This window comes from Thalassophryne amazonica, chromosome 5, assembly GCF_902500255.1.
Source record: "Thalassophryne amazonica chromosome 5, fThaAma1.1, whole genome shotgun sequence".
Classification (NCBI taxonomy): domain Eukaryota; kingdom Metazoa; phylum Chordata; class Actinopteri; order Batrachoidiformes; family Batrachoididae; genus Thalassophryne; species Thalassophryne amazonica.
In genome coordinates, this window is record NC_047107.1 from 52084493 (window position 1) to 52103339 (window position 18847).

General features: G+C 43.7%; 1 protein-coding gene across 1 annotated transcript in view; it reads right to left on the bottom strand.

Moving 5' to 3' along the window:
- Nucleotides 1–5884: 5884 nt before the first annotated feature.
- Nucleotides 5885–18847, bottom strand: part of gal3st1a (galactose-3-O-sulfotransferase 1a) — a 42164-nt gene continuing 29201 nt past the window's right edge. Inside the window, exons 2-3 of the mRNA XM_034170223.1 lie at nt 9271–9418; nt 5885–7330 (exon numbers count right to left, since the gene is read on the bottom strand). Of these exons, the coding sequence (XP_034026114.1) occupies nt 6175–7330; nt 9271–9398 (1284 nt within the window). The 5' untranslated portion in view covers nt 9399–9418 and the 3' untranslated portion in view covers nt 5885–6174. The remainder of the gene's footprint in view (nt 7331–9270; nt 9419–18847) is intronic.

Below are 18847 nucleotides of genomic sequence, written 5' to 3' on the forward strand. Positions count from 1 at the left end.
ACACGTAAAAATATAATTTAAAATTTGGAAACGCCAAACCGCCAGCCTTTTTCATCCTCTGAGCAGTGGACATTTTTAACCTTGACCGCTTATTGTTCCAGATAAATCTGTATGTTGCCGATTGTAGTTTTTGCCAATAACCAACAGGGGGAGACACAGGGAGCATTGAACTAATAAAATTAACCCTTAGTAATATATTAATTTTAATGATTGAAGACCGGGCCTGTAGTGAGTTGGGTAAGCCAGACCATCTGTTGAGGTCCCGATGAATATTTTCATACAATTTGAAGTAATTATACTTTATAATCTGCTTTACAGTGGGAAATATTTCAACGCCAAGATATTTCAAAATGCTCAATCATGGGGATGTTAGCAGGGAGGGTAGCTGCTCTGCCAGGCTCATTAAGAGGCAGATAGTCAGATTTCGACCAGTTGACTCTAAAGTTGGAAAGATTCCCAAAGTCCTCTACAGCTCTTAAGAGCTGAGGGACTGAAACATAAGGATTTTGACGAAAAAGGAGCACATCATCTGCATACAAATTCAAGTGGTGAACTGTACTACTAATGGGAATAGGGGAAATATTTTGAGATTGTTTAATAAATTGCGCTAATGGGTCCATGGATAGGGCAAAAAGGCCTGGACTTAAAGGACAGCCCTGTCTAGACGACCTTGAGACAGGAAAAACTGAAGAGCAGATCTGACCAGTAAGGACCATGGTGCTGCACAAAGGACTTTGATCATATGAATAAACCTCTCTCCTAGGCCCATCCTTCCAAGAACTGACCATAAATTTGCCCATTATAACCTGTCAAATGCTTTCATGGCATCCAAAGACCAGATAGCTGTGGGAGTCCCACTATCTTTGCATGCATCAATAATGTGTAGCAAACGCTTAAGATTGTCTGTTGCCAAACGACCTTTTATGAAACCACTTTGCTCACAATGAACCAGAGATGTCATATAGTTCTGCAGCCAGCTGGCTAACATCTTGGCATAGATTTTAAGGTCTGCACAGAGCAAACTTAATGGTCTGTAGCTACCACATTCAGTTGGGTTCTTGTCTTTCTTAAGTAACAAAGAGATGAGAGCTAAATTAACGTCCCTAGAAAAACAACCTTCCTCCATGTAGAATCATTGAGTGTAACAGGGGGCCCATCAGATACCAGAAAGTGAGGTAGAACTCAGGTGGCATACCATCCCATCCAAGTGCCTTACCATGCCTTATCTCAGAGACGCTCATCTAATGTAATGGGTGCAGCAAATTGCTTAGCATCATCTTCTGACAAATGTGGCAAATTAATTCTATAAAAAAAAATTCAACTTTGCATTTATCAAGGGTGACCTCTGAAATATATAAATCTGAATAAAAAAAGCAAAAGTTTCATTAATCTTTTTGGGGTCTGTGGTTATCTTTCCTTGTTGGTCTCTAACAGATGGAATATCAGCGAACTGCTGAATGGAACGAATCTTCATAGCCAACAAATGGCTGGGCCTTGAACCATAAATATAATAATGTTGTCTCGTCCTATGCATCAAAAACTCCGATTTTTGTTTAAGAACAGAGTTAATTTATTTTTTAACTACTTTAATCTGAAGATCAACCTAATTACTGTAATTAGCCTGAAGAGAATAGATAAGAGAACTGTAAAGGTTTTCTAGACCTTCCAATTTAGAGAGTCATTCTTTATGTTAATTGGATGAAAACCATGTTGTGTGGCTTCTAAATCCCAGAGTGTCCTAGGGTCCTGAACAGAGCCTGCATTAAACTCTAAAAATTCTGAAAATGTATCCCTAAATTTACAGCAAAAATCCTCATTTTTCAACAATGTTGTATTAAAGCGCCATCTAGGGGCACGGGAAGTGAGCCTGCCAAGAGAAGCCATAAGGAAAACACCTTTATGATCAGACAGAGTTATAAGTAAAACGGCAAATCAAAGCTATTAAGCAGACGAGGGGAAAAAATATATAATCAATCCAAGAAAATGTCTTATGTCTCGAGGAATAACAGGTGAAATCTTTGTGAAGGGGGTTAACTGAACACCAAAGATCAATTACACCTGTGTCACGAGACCACGCCCTCAACACAGCAGTGGCCTGCCTCTGGTTTGATGTTTCTGTTGCCCCCTATCTGTCCTAAATTGGGTCCCAGACGGCATTAAAATCAGCCCTGACAATGAATGTATATTCAGTAAGGCCTAACATTACTGTGGTGAGGTCACTGTAAAAAGTTGTCGTATGAATTGGGGGCATAGACAGATATTAAAGCAATTTTCCTATTAATGAATTCAACCTTTGCAATGGCTACCCGACCTTCTGAGTCAGCCCATATATCAATAAGTTTAAGATTTAAGTTACACTTAGCCACAATAGCAACCCCCCCAAGTTTTGGAGTCTGTAAATGATGATGCCAAGATATAATAGAATCTACTGGCCAGTCTGTGAGTATCCACCTGCAGCAGATGCCTCTCACTCAGTAATGCCATATGCATATTTTTCTTTCTCAAAAAGATTTTAAAAAACTTGTACATTTGTGTGGTATATTAAGGCCACCTGTATTCCAAACCAATGCATTCAAATTAACCATACTTCAAATTGATATGGGTTATATAGCAGTCAATAGGTGCATAATGGTGATTGAGGAGACCTCCGTGTTGAGTAAAGGTCCTTAAAAAAACCAACCACCCACAATAATCCCAAAAAGCAAGGTAAAAAATAAAAAAAGAAACACCAAAAGGTGAAGGGAGAACATGAACAAAAACAAAACCCATCCCCCCTCCCACCCAATAAGCAAAGTAGTCCGGAGCTGAAAAAAAGAAGGGCTAAACAAAGTCTAAGTCCAACAGCGTCACACCGACGTGACTGCAAACAAAACAATTTTGGGGATAACTCACATAAAGGTGAGAAAAAAGATCTAATGAGTGACAAAAGTGCATAAAGTTGTTTCCTCAGTCTGTGAAAACGAGAGGCGGCAACAACAGAACACAGCAGCCATCAGACCGAAGCTGGTAAAAGTCGGATAACAAACAGTCCAAGGTAACGTTAGTGGTTGTCAGTGAAATTGAGGTCGGAGAAATGCAAACCTTTCAGGAGTCCGCTAGCAGAGTGAATCGGGACAAAGTTGGAGTCGGTGATGCCACTCGTTCACCATCTGCTCCATTGTTGGTGCGCTCCAAAAATCGCACCGTGTCCACAAGTGATGTGACGAGATGAGTGGCTTGCCCTAGCCGGATCTTCAGTGTGGCCAGATATAGTAGAAAAGCATTGGTGCCTTTTTCCCTTGCTAGCGCCATTGCTTGTGAAAACCCTCTGCGGTGTTTAGCAGAATCGCTGAAGTCAGCCGAGAAGCGAAGCGCCCGGTTGTCGATGGAGGGAGGATGTTTCCTAGCTTTGCAAAAAATGGCTTGAAGTGTGGAGAAGTGCAGACAGCAAAATATGAAGGTCTGTGGTTGATCTCCTTCCTTCATGGTGGTCCTCCTGAATATCCTGTGAGCACGTTCAATTACCGGCTGTTTTATGGAGGGAAACCACACAGGAATCATCCGTTCCAAAAAATCAATCAGTGCATCCTTCTCCACATTTTTAGGTAAACCATACACATGAATGTTGCACCATCTGCTACGGTCCTCTAAATCAGCGAGCTTTGTTTCCAAGCCCTTTAGCTTCTCCTGTCTGTTTGAAAAGGCAGAGAAGTTTTTCTCCGTGCTGCTTTTCACGGTAGCGACCTCCCCTCCATTGTTGTGACTTTGGTGCTGACGGATGCTAGCTTTGATTGCATTGTTTCGAGCCTGCTAGTTAACTGCTGCCAGTGGCGGTCCTAGCGTGATTTACTCCCTGGGCGAAACCCCCTGCGTGCCCCCCCCCCGCGCACACTAACGTGGCCACCACCTCCGCCCCACCACCCATGAAAACACTAACTTCGTCCAGAACACCCACAGTCCCACAAATTAACTCACAACAGTTATTTTCAAGAACAAATTTCCAGTTTTAATGACTACTGCAATAACAAACACAAAGAAATTGGCATAGTCTAATGTGTCATCATCCATGGACTTATCTCCAATGATCATCTCAAAAGTTTGCAGGAGGGCATCATAATTGTTTGCCACAGTGCTCACTATCCGTGATGTGAAATTCCATCAAGTAGGAGCATTTCTGGGAAACCTTGAGCAGCCTGCAGACTCAAGAAAAGACATCCTCTTTGTGGATTTTGAGAAAAATGTGGCAAACCCAGAGAGTGATGCAAAAAATATTCTGCACTCAGATAAGCATTTAGCCCCCTGAGACAGAACCAGATTCAGTCTGTGTGCAGAGCAATGCACAAACATTGCACTGGGGGCTATTGCTTTAACTTTGGCCTGCAAACCATTGAGAGCTGAAGCCATGACAGCAGCCATGGCTTCTTCGTAAGGAAGACTATCAAATGGCTTCGCCAAAATCCGGTCCACAACATTCAAACTGTCTGCCATTATGTGCAGCTTGCTACCTAGCTAGCTTGCTAGCTGGGACTGGTGTGAGGCTAGTGTGAAGTGTGTCGCCTGTGAGTGCTTTGTGACGGTGGAGGAGCTCAGCAGCACCTGCTGCTCGGTAGGGACAGAAACTGCGATAGAAGTCAGAAAGAGTGATAGAAATCAGTCTCCAAACACAAGCAGCTACAAAAAAAAACAAAAAAACACCAGAAATAGAAGCTCTATTTGTCGCTAGTCGTTTTTAACAAAGAAAATGCCGCTAAGAGGATTAGGAAAGTCTCCGGTTCAACTCTGAACAGAATGAAAATTAAAAAATGCTCCCATGGATGTTTACACCAAAAGATCGCTGATTCGCTCATTTCGTTGTCAATCAAAAAGGGATTCAGCCTCAGACAGATCATCCAATCATCATGCAGAAACTGAGCGTCCAGGCCAGCCGAGGCCAGCCCACTGCCCCATAGACCTCCAGAGACGCTGAGCGTCCGATGGGCGGGACAAAGCCCAGCATTTATCCAATGACTCGTCTCGTTTCGCTGCACTCTTTGCTTCGCTATTGAACTCTGTGGACGCTCAGCGTCCACACTGTTTAAAGCACTGTGAAGCTGCGGGAATGAGTGAGAGAGGAAAGCCACCATGGGAAGGGGGGTGGGGGCGCCGCTCTGCCGTAACGTAACCACGAACACCCCCTGTCAGGACAACTCCCCCCCCCCCCCCGTTTTTTTTTTTTTTTTTGACCGTTTATTTTTTTCTGCACGGTCATGCCCCCCCCACCCCCCCACCCCCCCGCGATGCTGCCCCGGCCCGCCTCCAGGACCGCCCCTGACTGCTGCAAACTAGCATCCAGCTCCTCGCGCAGCAAACCTCTCACCGCATTGGCAATTGCCTGGATATCTTCGTCTTTCAGGGTCCCAGAGGACTTTGTTCCTTTAGCTTTTGACATCACGAATTAGTTTGGCTCGTTTGGCGTGTAATGAATCAAGTATAAATAAAAAGTGTGTAACTTTGTTGGAGAGCCCAAAACTAAGCAGCCATTCCATCTTCTGGAAACCGGTGGAGGAGAACATTTGCAAATGGCCACCTTAAATACCCTTTCTCATGATTGAATTCACCTGTGTAAGGAAGTCAAGGGTCAATGAGCTTTTGTGTTCCAATAATTAGTGCTAAATGTATTCAAACCAATAAAATGAAAAGGTGCCCAAATTTATGCACCTGGCTAATTTTGTTTAATTACTGCACACTTTCTGTAAATACTAGAAACTTCATTTCACTTCTCAAATATCAGTGTGTTCATCTGCTATATGATATATTTAACTGATATTGCTGATCCAGACAACCAATGATTTATAAAGGAAAATCATGGAAATCATCAGGGGTGCACAAACTTTTACATACCACTGTACGTAGATGGCTTCTTTGGGGATAGTAATGGACCATCAGTTTATATAGATGGTTGCCAGGGTGGCTGTGTCAGGTGGTGGATTGGCATGTGCATCAACAGTAGTGTATGCTCTTAGACCTGACTTGACTCATCAGGTACATTACAGCAGGCAAACACATGAAATCCAAACATGTCACAGAATAATTTAAATAAAATCAAAATAGGAGTCAGGACATACGATTGCAATGAATACAAAACAGTAACAAGCAGAAACCACTCAATCTTAGATTAACTGTTCATAAATTTGTTCTCTTTCACAGTCTAATAAGTCACCAGTTAATGATATCTCGGATATGGCCCCACAATTTGGTGATCCAGAGGTTAACCCCTAGCTCAGTTAGATACTGAATTTCAGGCATCAACATCTTACGGCAGAGCTTCCGATGTGCCTTGTCCACATTCTTCTTCAGATTGTAGCCCATTATGGAGTTTTCTCCAATGGGCTGCCAAGGCTTCATGGCTGTCTCTTCAATACTGCCTGCATCCACAGCATGACCACCCTCAATGCAGATAGATGCCATCTCTGCATTCCTTCTCCTGAGTTCTGCCACATCTTTAGCCATTCTCTGCCGTCCGTACGTATCCACCTTCTTCCAAAATGTTTCATTGAAATGCTGGTATAACTTCCAGTCAATGGCATTCCACTCAAGGGCTTTTGCCCTGAGTTCTTGTGTAAGTCTTGATACAGTTGATCCCTTGCGAGCATTGAGCTTGAAGAAGAGTAGATCATCCATCTCCCAGCAAAGAATGTCCTTGAGTAAGACTAGCGATTCCTCGAAATATTCCACCAACATGATCAGCTGAAAATGGTCACTGATGGATTTGATTCCTTCATCTACCTGCAGATCATCGGGTGGCAGAGTGTTGTCATATCCAAAATCAAAGAACAGCAAGTTCTTGAGGTAGAAAGAGTGAAAGCCTTCAGGATCAAAATAGTAATGGGGGTCACGTAGAAACTCATTAATCTTATCCTCAGCTGGTATTTTCCAAGTAAAAGGTACCAACTTGCCAAAGTAATGGAAGGATGACTCAAAGAGCTCTGCAGGGTCTCTCAGAATAGTGATATAGGACGTATCTGTAGGCAGCAGCTTGCTCACCTCAGGTGGATTGAAGCGCATGTGATTGCAGATTATATTAAAGCACATGCCAGGTCTGTAGTCTTTAACCTGTGAGCGCTGGAAAAGAGAAGGGTAAAAGAAGTCATTTCTACTGTCAGGGAAGGCAAATTTGAGTCTGTGCTTTTCTCCAAACCGAAAAAGGATGTTGAGAAAGGTGCTGCTGGCTGTCTTGTGGGTCTTCATGAACATGATGTCCACTTTTGGAGTGCACAGACTGCCTTGCCCAGCGGTTTGTTGTGAGGTGTTTATTGCTTGTTTGGTGTGGAAATGGGATGGACGATGAGCACAAGAGTAAGGCACTGGAACCCTACAGAGAGAAAATAGTTCAATCATAAATGGTGACATTGTGATTAAAATAAAATATCTTGTTGAAAAAAATGTATTTTATTGATTACATCAGTGGTTTTCAAACTGTGAGGCTTGCCCCCCCGGGGGGTGCCAGAGTTCTTGGGGGGGGGGGGGCAAAAAAATAACTGTAAGCACTGTTAACTAACAAAAGAAGAAGGGGGGAAAGGAAAAAGAAAACATTGTTAGCTACAATGCCAGGAGCAAAATGGATACATTTTTAGTGTGTAAATCTACCAGTGAGAAGACAGAGTTTGGGGCAACCAAAAAATGAAGAAAGTAGAGGACGATCTTCATTTGCTCCTCTCCACAGTCCATCCCCGCATCAGTCACCTGTGCGCGTCAAAGACCCAGACTCATTGCTCGCACTAAACAAGAGGTGAGACTAGATGAGAGACTAAATATGTATAAAAGTTGAATTAATATTATTCATGTTAAAATGTGTTAGTTATGTCAAAGGGGTTTTAAAAAAAAACACAGAGATGTTTAAATGTTAAAAAATGATATTTAAAATATGACAAAAGTAAAAATAGAAGAATTGAAAGTTTTTAAAAACATGTTTAAAATGTGTGAAAAGGGTGTAAAATGTGTGAAAGAATAGAAAGTTTGTTTAAAAATATGTTAAAAAAATTTACAAAGGCTGTAAAATGTGTAAATCCATAGACAGTTCCTTAAAAACACATACATGTTTAAAATGTGTTTAGTGTGTGTAAAATAATAAAAAGAAACACCCGAACATGTTGAAATTGTGTGTATGTGTGTCGTGGGGGAGCAGCTATTCATTTGTTCTCTGTGGGGGGGGCTCACTCTTGGAAAACCCCTGGATTACATTATTTGATAGATTATACAGTCAGATTAATAAGAAGTTGGACAGTAATTCAACTGCTGTAATCTTGCTTTTGTACCATGAGGAAATGGATTTGCGTGGATAGGGTGACCAAGAATCATTTTGCAAAAAAGACGTAATGCTGGAAGTTGCCATGACAGCTGTGTTAACACTGATGTAAATACTGTGTCCTTTAATATCTATAACTCTGCTGTTTAAAGAGTGTCCATGAACCACTGTGTATGAGGCATGAATTTAAAGTGCAGTTGTTTCAGCGGAACTTTCACATGGACCTCACCCATGCTGATGGACACTTTCCATGCACTATGTCTTAAGGTACGTTCAGAGCATTTCAGCTGTCTTTAACTGCTGTGTACTGTGTCTGAGCACTGTGAAGGAACTGGAGTGATCCTTCTTTGTTATAAGGTTGGACTTTGTTTTAAGTGTTTGTAATGTGTTTTGTATCAAAGTTTGTTCTACGTATATATGTTGTTCTATGTTCTATGTTCTTAATATATCATAATAATATATATATTTCAATATGTCACATCTGAAAAATGTCCTGTGAAAATTGAATCCTCCTCTGTTTCTCCACTTGATCTCCAAACAGCTCCAGGTGTGGGAAGGAAGAATATGGTACAAACAAGGAAGTTGTGTTTTGTTTTGTTTTTTGTTTTTTGTTTTTTTCCATTACTTGCTTTTTTGTTTTTATTTTTTAGTTCAGGTCTGTTTCTTGTTCCTATATGTCACATTGTGTGGTGAACCTGCTTCTGAGTGCTGCACTCATAAAATACCACAAAGCCATTGTGTTAGACTTTCATGCCTACCTTTAGGTCATCAAAAGTGCAAATGTTTTGTTGTGATGGATGATAGGAATGCACCGGTTTGGTGCCTGACTACACTGCACTGTATTGTTTCATGTAGTGCTCTCAACATGGTGGAACTCAGGACTATAGAATTTAGCATCAACCTCCTGTTATTGAATGTAATATTATCAAAGAACACATGCAGTTGTATGGACTTTATGATGTTGTCTTCTTCAGAATGCAGCAGTACAGCAGTGTGTTGAGTCTTACTCAGGCAGACTGAAGTGGACTTGTGGAGAAGAGAGGCAATAAAACAGGATCATGCAACTGGTAAGGAGGGTACCCAGCACCAGGCCTTTGCACATGGACCTCCACTGCTTCCCTTGCTTGAAAGTCATGGTCCAGAATCAGCGGTTTCCTTAAAAACACAGTTGTCAACATAATGATCAGCGTTGCCATCTACATTTCAATCATTTAACAACAGCAAAAAAATAAGTCAGTACAGCAAAAGTTGCCCTAAACTGTCATCGTATAAATGGGACATTCACACTCACCTGACAAAAGTCCCAAAGCTTTGTATGGTTCTCCACGAAATAAACACCAATATAACATATTTTGTATAAAACATCCTGTCCAATCGCAATGCATTTCCATTAAAACCCCTTCCATGTACAGAGCAGTCTGGATGTGCCCAGTAACAATTGTACAAAATGAAGTTCAGTACTGACACTCGCTAATTCAAGGAAAGTGGGTACCATATTTCCTTGATTAAAAAAACCGGCCATTTATTTTTTTCAAGCCATGCTCAGACCCAGCACCTAAACGAGGTGGGGTGTAATTCAAGGCTGACTATTATGAACAAAATGCTGTAATATGGTGTTTCACACATATCCCTGTGTGTGACAAACCAAACCACTTTAGATCAGAGCCCTCTGTATGGATGTGAATCCATGCACCTGCTAAATCCATGCACCTGTTAAATGACCTTTTATTGTGGCCAGCCTAAGGCATGCCTTTGCAATAACCACGCTGTGTAATCAGCATCTTGATAGGTCACACCTGCAATGTGGGATGAATTATCTCGCCAAGAAGTGCTCACTAACACAGATTTAGACAGAACAATATTTGAGAGAAATAGGTCTTTTTTTGTATATAGAAAATGTTTTAGTTTTTGAGTTCAGCTCATGAAAAATGGGAGCAAAAACAAAATTGTCATGTTTCTATGCGTGAGTGTGGGCTTTGATCACGGAGAAACTGGGGATTAACGTTGTTAGATTAACTACCATGGGCCGTTAGATGAACGGTGTTGTTAATGTTCTTGATTTATTGTGTTTTTATAGTTCAATTGGGTTAGTCAGTTTAGTTAAAGGTCATGTTGGTGTTATCATGAGTGAAAAGTGTGCTGCGTTTGATGTCTTCTGCTACCGTCTCTGTTTGTGGGTGTGTAAAAATAAAAGCACCTGCTTGCATTAGAATGAAGAAAAAACAAAAAGTTCTGCGTGCGTGCATGCATGCATTCTTGCATATAACTTTGATCACAGACAAACTGTGGAGAGCTGACATTTTCTTTTTGGTATGCTTACATATTTTGGGTAAAGGATGAACGTCGCCAAAACAAAACATTGATAGGACTAATATTTTTGGAGCAACTATGGATATTAGCTAACAACACCAAACAATGGACATTGATATTTACATTCTAGACTCACATGCCATTCCAGCAGAGGGCGGTAAATCATCTATATATTAAAAGTGTGCATGCGACTTCCAGTTATGGCGGCTTACTGAACGGGCACATGTTAACTTGCTCTACTACTGCATAACTAAATCCTGTCTAAAAACCCTTTTTCTGGGACCGCTGCATGTCTGCAGCCACCAGAAGAACTAAGGGTAATGCCTTTGTCACAAAAAAAGCCAGCCAAAGTGGTAACAAAATGCTACAATCCAAGCTGTCAAACTTTGCGTCGCCTGGCGCTTGCTCCAAGACTCCTGTTAGCACCACAGCGATGACAGAAGTGGCGGATAGCATAACTCCTGAAGATGCAACATCAGACAACCTGACGGCTAATGAGGAACTGGGTACCACATCTCAAACCATATTGGCAGCTATTAATAATATTAAAGTTGAATTTTCCACCAAATCTGATGTTATCATATCGGCAATTGATGATGTGCAGAAAGACGTTCTTGACTGTGCAACACGCATTGCATAGGCAGAAACCAGAATCTCAACAAATGAAGATAACATCACCACACTTTGAGCTCAAGTGCAATCTCTGGAAGATAAAAATAAAAATTTTGTTGTGTGAGTACCCGTCCAGCAGGCTGTACAACCTCTCACGTCCAGAGCGCGAATCAATGGAGACCTACAACCCCTGGCAAAAATTATGGAATCACCGGCCTCGGAGGATGTTCATTCAGTTGTTTAATTTTGTAGAAAAAAAGCAGATCACAGACATGACACAAAACTAAAGTCATTTCAAATGGCAACTTTCTGGCTTTAAGAAACACTATAAGAAATCAGGAAAAATAATTGTGGCAGTCAGTAACGGTTACTTTTTTAGACCAAGCAGAGGAAAAAAATATGGACTCACTCAATTCTGAGGAATAAATTATGGAATCACCCTGTAAATTTTCATCCCCAAAACTAACACCTGCATCAAATCACATCTGCTGGTTGACTTTGACCCTATGTGTCTTTTTGCAAGGAATGTTTTCACAGTTTTTGCTTTATGGCAAGATGCATTATCATCTTGAAAAATGATTTCATCATCCCCAAACATCAGAAAAGTGTCCAAAATATCAATGTAAACTTGTGCATTTATTGATGATGTAATGACAGCCATCTCCCCAGTGCCTTTACCTGACATGCAGCCCCATATCATCAATGACTGTGGAAATTTACATGTTCTCTTCAGGCAGTCATCTTTATAAATCTCATTGGAACGGCACCAAACAAAGTTCCAGCATCATCACCTTGCCCAATGCAGATCCGAGATTCATCACTGAATATGACTTTCATCCAGTCATCCACAGTCCACGATTGCTTTTCCTTAGCCCATTGTAACCTTGTTTTTTTTCTGTTTAAGTGTTAATGATGGCTTTCGTTTTAGCTTTTCTGTATGTAAATCCCATTTCCTTTAGGCGGTTTCGTACAGTTCTGTCACAGACGTTGATTCCAGTTTCCTCTCATTCGTTCCTCATTTGTTTTGTTGTGCATTTTCATATTTTGAGACATATTGCTTTAAGTTTTCTGTCTTGACGCTTTGATGTCTTCCTTGATCTACCAGTATGTTTGCCTTTAACAATCTTCCCATGTTGTTTGTATTTGGTCCAGAGTTTAGACACAGCTGACTGTGAACAACCAACATCTTTTGCAACATTGCGTGATGATTTACCCTGTTTTAAGAGTTTGATAATCCTCTCCTTTGTTTCAATTGACATCTCTCGCGTTGGAGCCATGATTCATGTCAGTCCACTTGGTGCAACAGCTCTCCAAGGTGTGATCACTCCTTTTTAGATGCAGACTAACGAGCAGATGTGATTTCATGCAGGTGTTAGTTTTGGGGATGAAAATTTACAGGGTGATTCCATAATTTATTCCTCAGAATTGAGTGAGTCCATATTTTTTTCCTCTGCTTGGTCTAAAAAAGTAACCATTACTGACTGCCACAATCTTTTTTTCTTGATTTCTTATAGTGTTTCTTAAAGCCAGAAAGTTGCCATTTGAAATGACTTTAGTTTTGTGTCATGTCTGTGATCTGCTTTTTTTCTACAAAATTAAACAACTGAATGAACATCCTCCAAGGCCGGTGATTCCATAATTTTTGCCAGGGGTTGTATATCCGGGACTCCTTAGCGGCCGGGTTGATCCGGAACTCCACCTCCCCGATGGGTGCAGGTTTCTTTTTTGTGGGCAAGAAAGACGGCGGACTCCGTCCATGCATCGATTACAGAGGGCTGAACGAAATCACGGTTCGCAACCGATACCCATTACCTCTGTTGGATTCGGTGTTCACGCCCTTGCATGGAGCCCAAATATTCACTAAATTGGATCTTAGGAATGTGTATCACCTGGTTCGGATCCGGAAGGGAGATGAGTGGAAGACGCCATTTAACACCCCATTAGGTCACTTTGAGTACCTGGTCATGCCGTTCGGCCTCACCAATGCGCCCGCAACATTCCAAGCCTTGGTTAATGACGTCTTGCGGGACTTCCTGCATCGGTTCGTCTTCGTATACCTGGACGACATCCTCATCTTCTCCCCGGATCCTGAGACCCATGTCAAGCATGTTAGTCAGGTCCTGCAGCGGTTGTTGGAGAACCGGCTGTTTGTGAAGGGTGAGAAGTGCGAGTTCCACCGCACTTCTTTGTCCTTCTTGGGGTTCATAATCTCCTCCAACTCCGTCACCCCTGATCCGGCCAAGGTTGCGGCGGTGAGAGATTGGCCCAAACCGACGAGCCGTAGGAAATTGCAGCAGTTCCTCGGCTTCGCAAATTTCTACTGGAGGTTCATCAAGGGTTACAGCCAGGTAGTTAGCCCCCTGATGGCCCTTACCTCCACTAAAGTCCCCTTCACCTGGTCGGATCGGTGCGACGCCGCGTTTAGGGAGTTGAAACGCCGGTTCTCGACTGCGCCAGTTCTGGTGCAGCCCGATCCTAGCCTCCAGTTTATCGTTGAAGTGGATGCCTCTGACTCAGGGATAGGAGCCGTGCTGTCCCAGAGCAGGGAGTCCGATAAGGTCCTCCACCCTTGTGCCTATTTTTCCCGCAGGTTGACCCCGGCAGAGAGGAACTATGACATCGGCAATCGGGAACTCCTAGCGGTGAAAGAGGCTCTCGAGGAGTGGAGACACTTGTTGGAGGGAGCTGCGGTGCCATTCACGGTTTTCACGGACCATCGGAACCTGGAATACATCCGGACCGCCAAGCGTCTGAACCCCAGGCAAGCCCGCTGTCACTGTTCTTCGGGCATTTTGACTTCAAGATCACCTACCACCCCGGGACCAAGAATCAACGATCTGACGCCCTGTCCCGGGTCCACTAAGAGGAAGTCAAAACCGAGCTGTCAGATCCACCGGATCCTATCATCCCTGAGTCCACTATCGTGGCCACCCTCACCTGGGACGTGGAGAAGACCGTCTGGGAGGCCCAGGCACGGAACCCGGACCCAGGGACCGGCCCTAAGAACAGACTTTACGTCCCACCAGAAGCCAAAGCTGCAGTCCTGGACTTCTGTCACGGTTCCAAGCTCTCCTGTCACCCAGGGGTGCGAAGAACCGTGGCAGTGGTCCGGCAGCGCTTCTGGTGGGTGTCCATGGAAGCCGACGTCCAGGAGTACGTCCAGGCCTGTACCACCTGCACCAGGGGCAAGGCAGACCATCAAAGAGCACAAGGACTCCTCCATCTGTTACCTGTGCCTCATCGCCCTGGTCCCACATTGGCCTGGACTTCGTCACGGGCCTCCCGCCGTCCCAGGGCATGACCACCATTCTCACGATAGTGGACCGGTTCTCCAAGGCAGCCCACTTCGTGGCCCTCCCGAAGCTCCCGATGGCCCAGGAGACTGCAGACCTCCTGGTCCACCATGTCATGCGTTTGCATGGGATTCCAGCCAACAACGTCTCAGACCGTGGTCCCCAGTTCTCCTCGCAAGTCTGGGAGAGTTTCTGTAGGGAACTGGGGGCCACCGCAAGCCTCTCGTCCGGGTACCATCCCCAGACGAACAGACAGGTAGAGCGGGTGAATCAGGATTTGGAGCAGGCCCTCCACTGCGTGACCTCCGTACACCCGACAGCCTGGAGTGACCATCTGGCCTGGATCGAGTACGCTCACAATAGTCAAGTTTCATCTGCCACCGGCCTCTCCCCGTTTGAGGTATGTTTGGGGTACCAGACCCCATCGTTTCCGCTCGTGGAGGGGGAGGTCGGGGTGCCCTCAGTCCAGGCCCACCTAAGGAGGTGCAGTTGGGTGTGGCGCACTGCCCGCTCTGCCCTGCTTAAAGCCCGGACGAGGGCCAAGGCCAATGCAGACCCCCGGCGTTCCCCAGTCCCTGCTTACCAGCCCGGGCAGGAGGTTTGGCTATCTACCAAGGACATCCCCCTTCAAGTAGAATCCCAGAAACTGAAAGACCGATTCATTGGACCATTCTCCATACTCAAAGTCCTCAGTCCGGCCGCAATGAAGCTGAAGCTACCAGCTTCACTGCGGATTCATCCTATGTTCCATGTTTCCCGTATCAAACCCTACCACACATCAACACTCTGCATCCCCGGACCGGCGCCGCCTCCTGCCCGGATCATAGACGGAGAGCCTGCCTGGACCGTGCGCAGGCTCCTGGACGTCCATCAAAAGGGCCCGGGGTTTCAGTATCTGGTTGACTGGGAGGGTTATGGACCCGAAGAGCGCTCCTGGGTGAAGAGGAGCTTCATCCTGGACCCGGCCCTCCTGGCCGATTTCTACCGCCGTCATCCCAACAAACCTGGTCGGGCGCAAGGAGGCGCCCGTTGAGGGGGGGGTCCTGTTGTGTGGGCTGCTGAAGAGGAGGTACTGCTGGCCCACCACCAGAGGGTGTCCTGCCTGAATGTCGGGCTTCAGGCACAAGAGGGCGCCGCCGCCTCACGGGAGCAGCTGGAAATGACAGCTGTCCCTCATCACCACCTGACAGCTGTTCCTCATCATCACCATCTCCATAAAAGCCAGGCAGCAACTCCACCTCCCTGCCAAGATATCAGTCTACCTAGAAGGTAATTCTCTCAGCCGTTTTTCTGTGCCGAACGCACGTACCTTGTCGGTTCTGAACTGTTTGCAGGAGTACTGTTTGCTGATTGTTTTGCTGGGTGTGCACACACCCACCATAAACTGTTTTTGCTTCCTGCCAGCAGTACCGATCTGACAGCTGGAGACGGTGGCCACCTGGGGATTCAGAACTTGGCGGCTCCGGTGTGTTCCAGATCCGTGGGCAGTGGAAATCGTGTGGGACCCGGCTCTTCTCTGGACAGACGTCTTCTATCCTCGAGCCTGCCCACACGTCACCTCGTATTATTGACTGTTGTTCTAAATTGCATTTGTCTGTTTTTCCGTTGTGTACATTCACAACATTAAATTGTTGTATTTCGGCTGATCCATTGTCTGTTCATTTACGCCCCCTGTTGTGGGTCTGTGTCACTACACTTTCCCCAACAAATTTGAATTTAAAATATAAAATCGAAGACTGATCTTATGACACCATCTTAATCTCAGATCATGCTCCAAATCATTTATTATATCAAGACTGTAAACTATTGAGAGATCCTCCAAGATGGTACTTTAAACAGAAATGGCTCAAGGATCCGGGCTTTGTCATTTTCCTGAATGACCAGATAAAATTCTTTTTTGTGACAAATACAATAGAAACTTCGGCTTGTATCAGGTGGGAAACAGCCTTTATAAGAGGACAAGTAATCAACATTACTAGCTCTAAAGCTAAGCTGACATTTCAAAAGGCCAAAGCATTGGAAACAAAAATAAAAAGAGTAGAAAAAGAATACTACCATTCAGGTTCACCTGAAGATCATAACCAATTACTCCTGCTGAGAGCACAATATAATGAATTATCAGCATCAAAAGCACTGGCTAGTCTTTTACGACTTAAACCTTCTATGAATGGGGAGAAATACCAGGGAAGGTGCTGGCATGGCGGATTAAGCAGTTCCAGAGCGAGAGGCTGATTACAGTTCAGAGATGAATAGCGATGTAGCAAACGTAGATGCTTTTTTAGATGGAATTCATATACCGGTAGTCTCAGAAGAGTTTAGAACGGACCTAGACAAAGTCATAACTTTAGAGGAAATACCTGCAACTATTGATAGTCTAAAAGCAGGAAAAACACCTGCTTGTGGCTTTGTCTACAATAGCGCGAGCTGCGCGGCAGTTCGCTCTTACTAGATTTGATAGAATTTTATTAATCCCTTGGGAAGACTCCCTCCGGGAAAATGAGGTTCCAAACTTTATTAGGTACACTTGTACACTTTTAAAATTCTTCAACAATATTGGAATAGGATAAACTCTTGGCTCTTAGTTCTCCCAGTAGTGGCCCAACCTAAGGCTGGCCCATATAGCAGCCCCACAATGTACTAATGTTGGTGGCATAAGCACATAGGAATCTTGGCTTGATAGGACTATCAAGAACATTGTAGAAGAAAGGTCCCGCACTTTTCCCAAGTCCGGAGCATGATGTTCCAGCCGTGGAAGGTATAGTTCTCTGATTGGATGAGCTAGTGGAGAAGGTGGAAAAGCAGCATGGAGTTGAGCAGATTGTCTGTCGATGGCTGAGCGAGGAGTGTGGACAATCTTTCCACCTGACTAATGATCTGGTATGTGCAAAGTGAGGGCTCAAACATTCTCCACAGCCTTGCACCTCCTGGCTGGGTACTGGTGGGTTTAAAAAAAAAGTAGACAGGTTCCCATTAAACAATTTGATGTTTTGGAAATGTTTCAGAAACATTTTGGTTTGGTTGGTAAAACATTTTGGGGAAACATTTTGAAAACATTAAAGTGTAGACTATCCGAAATATTTTGAAAATGTTTTGGAGAATGTTTTGTGGCAATACACCCAAAATATTTTGTAAACCTTTCCCAATCAAAATGTAAGTCTCTTTGGCTGCTCTCTTGTTTGCACTCGGAGTCGCCACAGCAAACCCAAGGTGGATCTGCATGTTAAATTGGCACAGGTTTTATACTGGCTGCTCTTCCTGACAGAACTCCACATTACATGGAGAAATGGGGCAGGGGTGGGGTTTCAACTGGGAACCTTCCACGCTGAAACCAAGTGCACTAACCACTTGGCAGCCACCCCTGCCCCAACACTCTTCTGGATCAATATTTCAGGAATAAAATCTCACTGGATTTTATATATATATATATATATATATATATATATATATATATATATATATATATATATATATATATATATATATTATAGCAATTTTTATACATCTTTACAATAGAATGCCCAATCTGCATTTGTGTGTACAGTGGGGTAAAAAAAGTATTTAGTCAGAGTATTTAGTATGATTGTGCAAGTTCTCCTACTTAGAAAAACGAGAGAGGTCTGTAATTTTCATCATAGGTACACTTCAACCATGAGAGACAAAATGAGAAAAAAAATCCAGGAAATCACATTGTAGGATTTTTACAGAATTTATTTGTAAATTATGGTGGAAATAAGTATTTGGTCACCCACAAACAAAAAAGATTTCTGGCTCTCACAGACCTGTACCTTCTTCTTTAAGAAGCTCTTCTGTCCTCCACCTGTTTCCTGTATTAATGGCATCTGTTTGAACTAGTAATCTGTATAAAAGACACCTATCCACAGCCGCAAACAGTCAGACTCCAGGAAGAAATTTGTAGACCTGCACCAGGCTGGGAAGCGTGAGTTTACAATAGTCAAGCAGGTTGATATGAATAAATCAACTGTGGGAGCAATTGTAAGAAAATGGAAGACATACAAGACCATTGATAATCTCCCTCAATCTGGGGCTCCATGCAAGATGTCATCCCGTGGGGTCAAAATGATCAAGAGAACAGTGAACAAAAATCCCAGAACTACACGGAGGGACCTGATGAATGACCTGCAGAGAGCTGGGACCAAAGTAACAAAGGCTACACACTATGTAGAGAGAGACTCAAATCCTGCAGTGCTAGGCGTGTCCCCCTGCTTAAGCCAGTACGTGTCCAGGCCAGTCTGAAGTTTGCCAGAGAGCATATGAATGATCCAGAAGATGACTGGGAGAATATCATGTGGTCAGATGACACCAAAATAGAACTTTTTAGTAAAAACTCAACTCGTTATGTTTGGAGGAA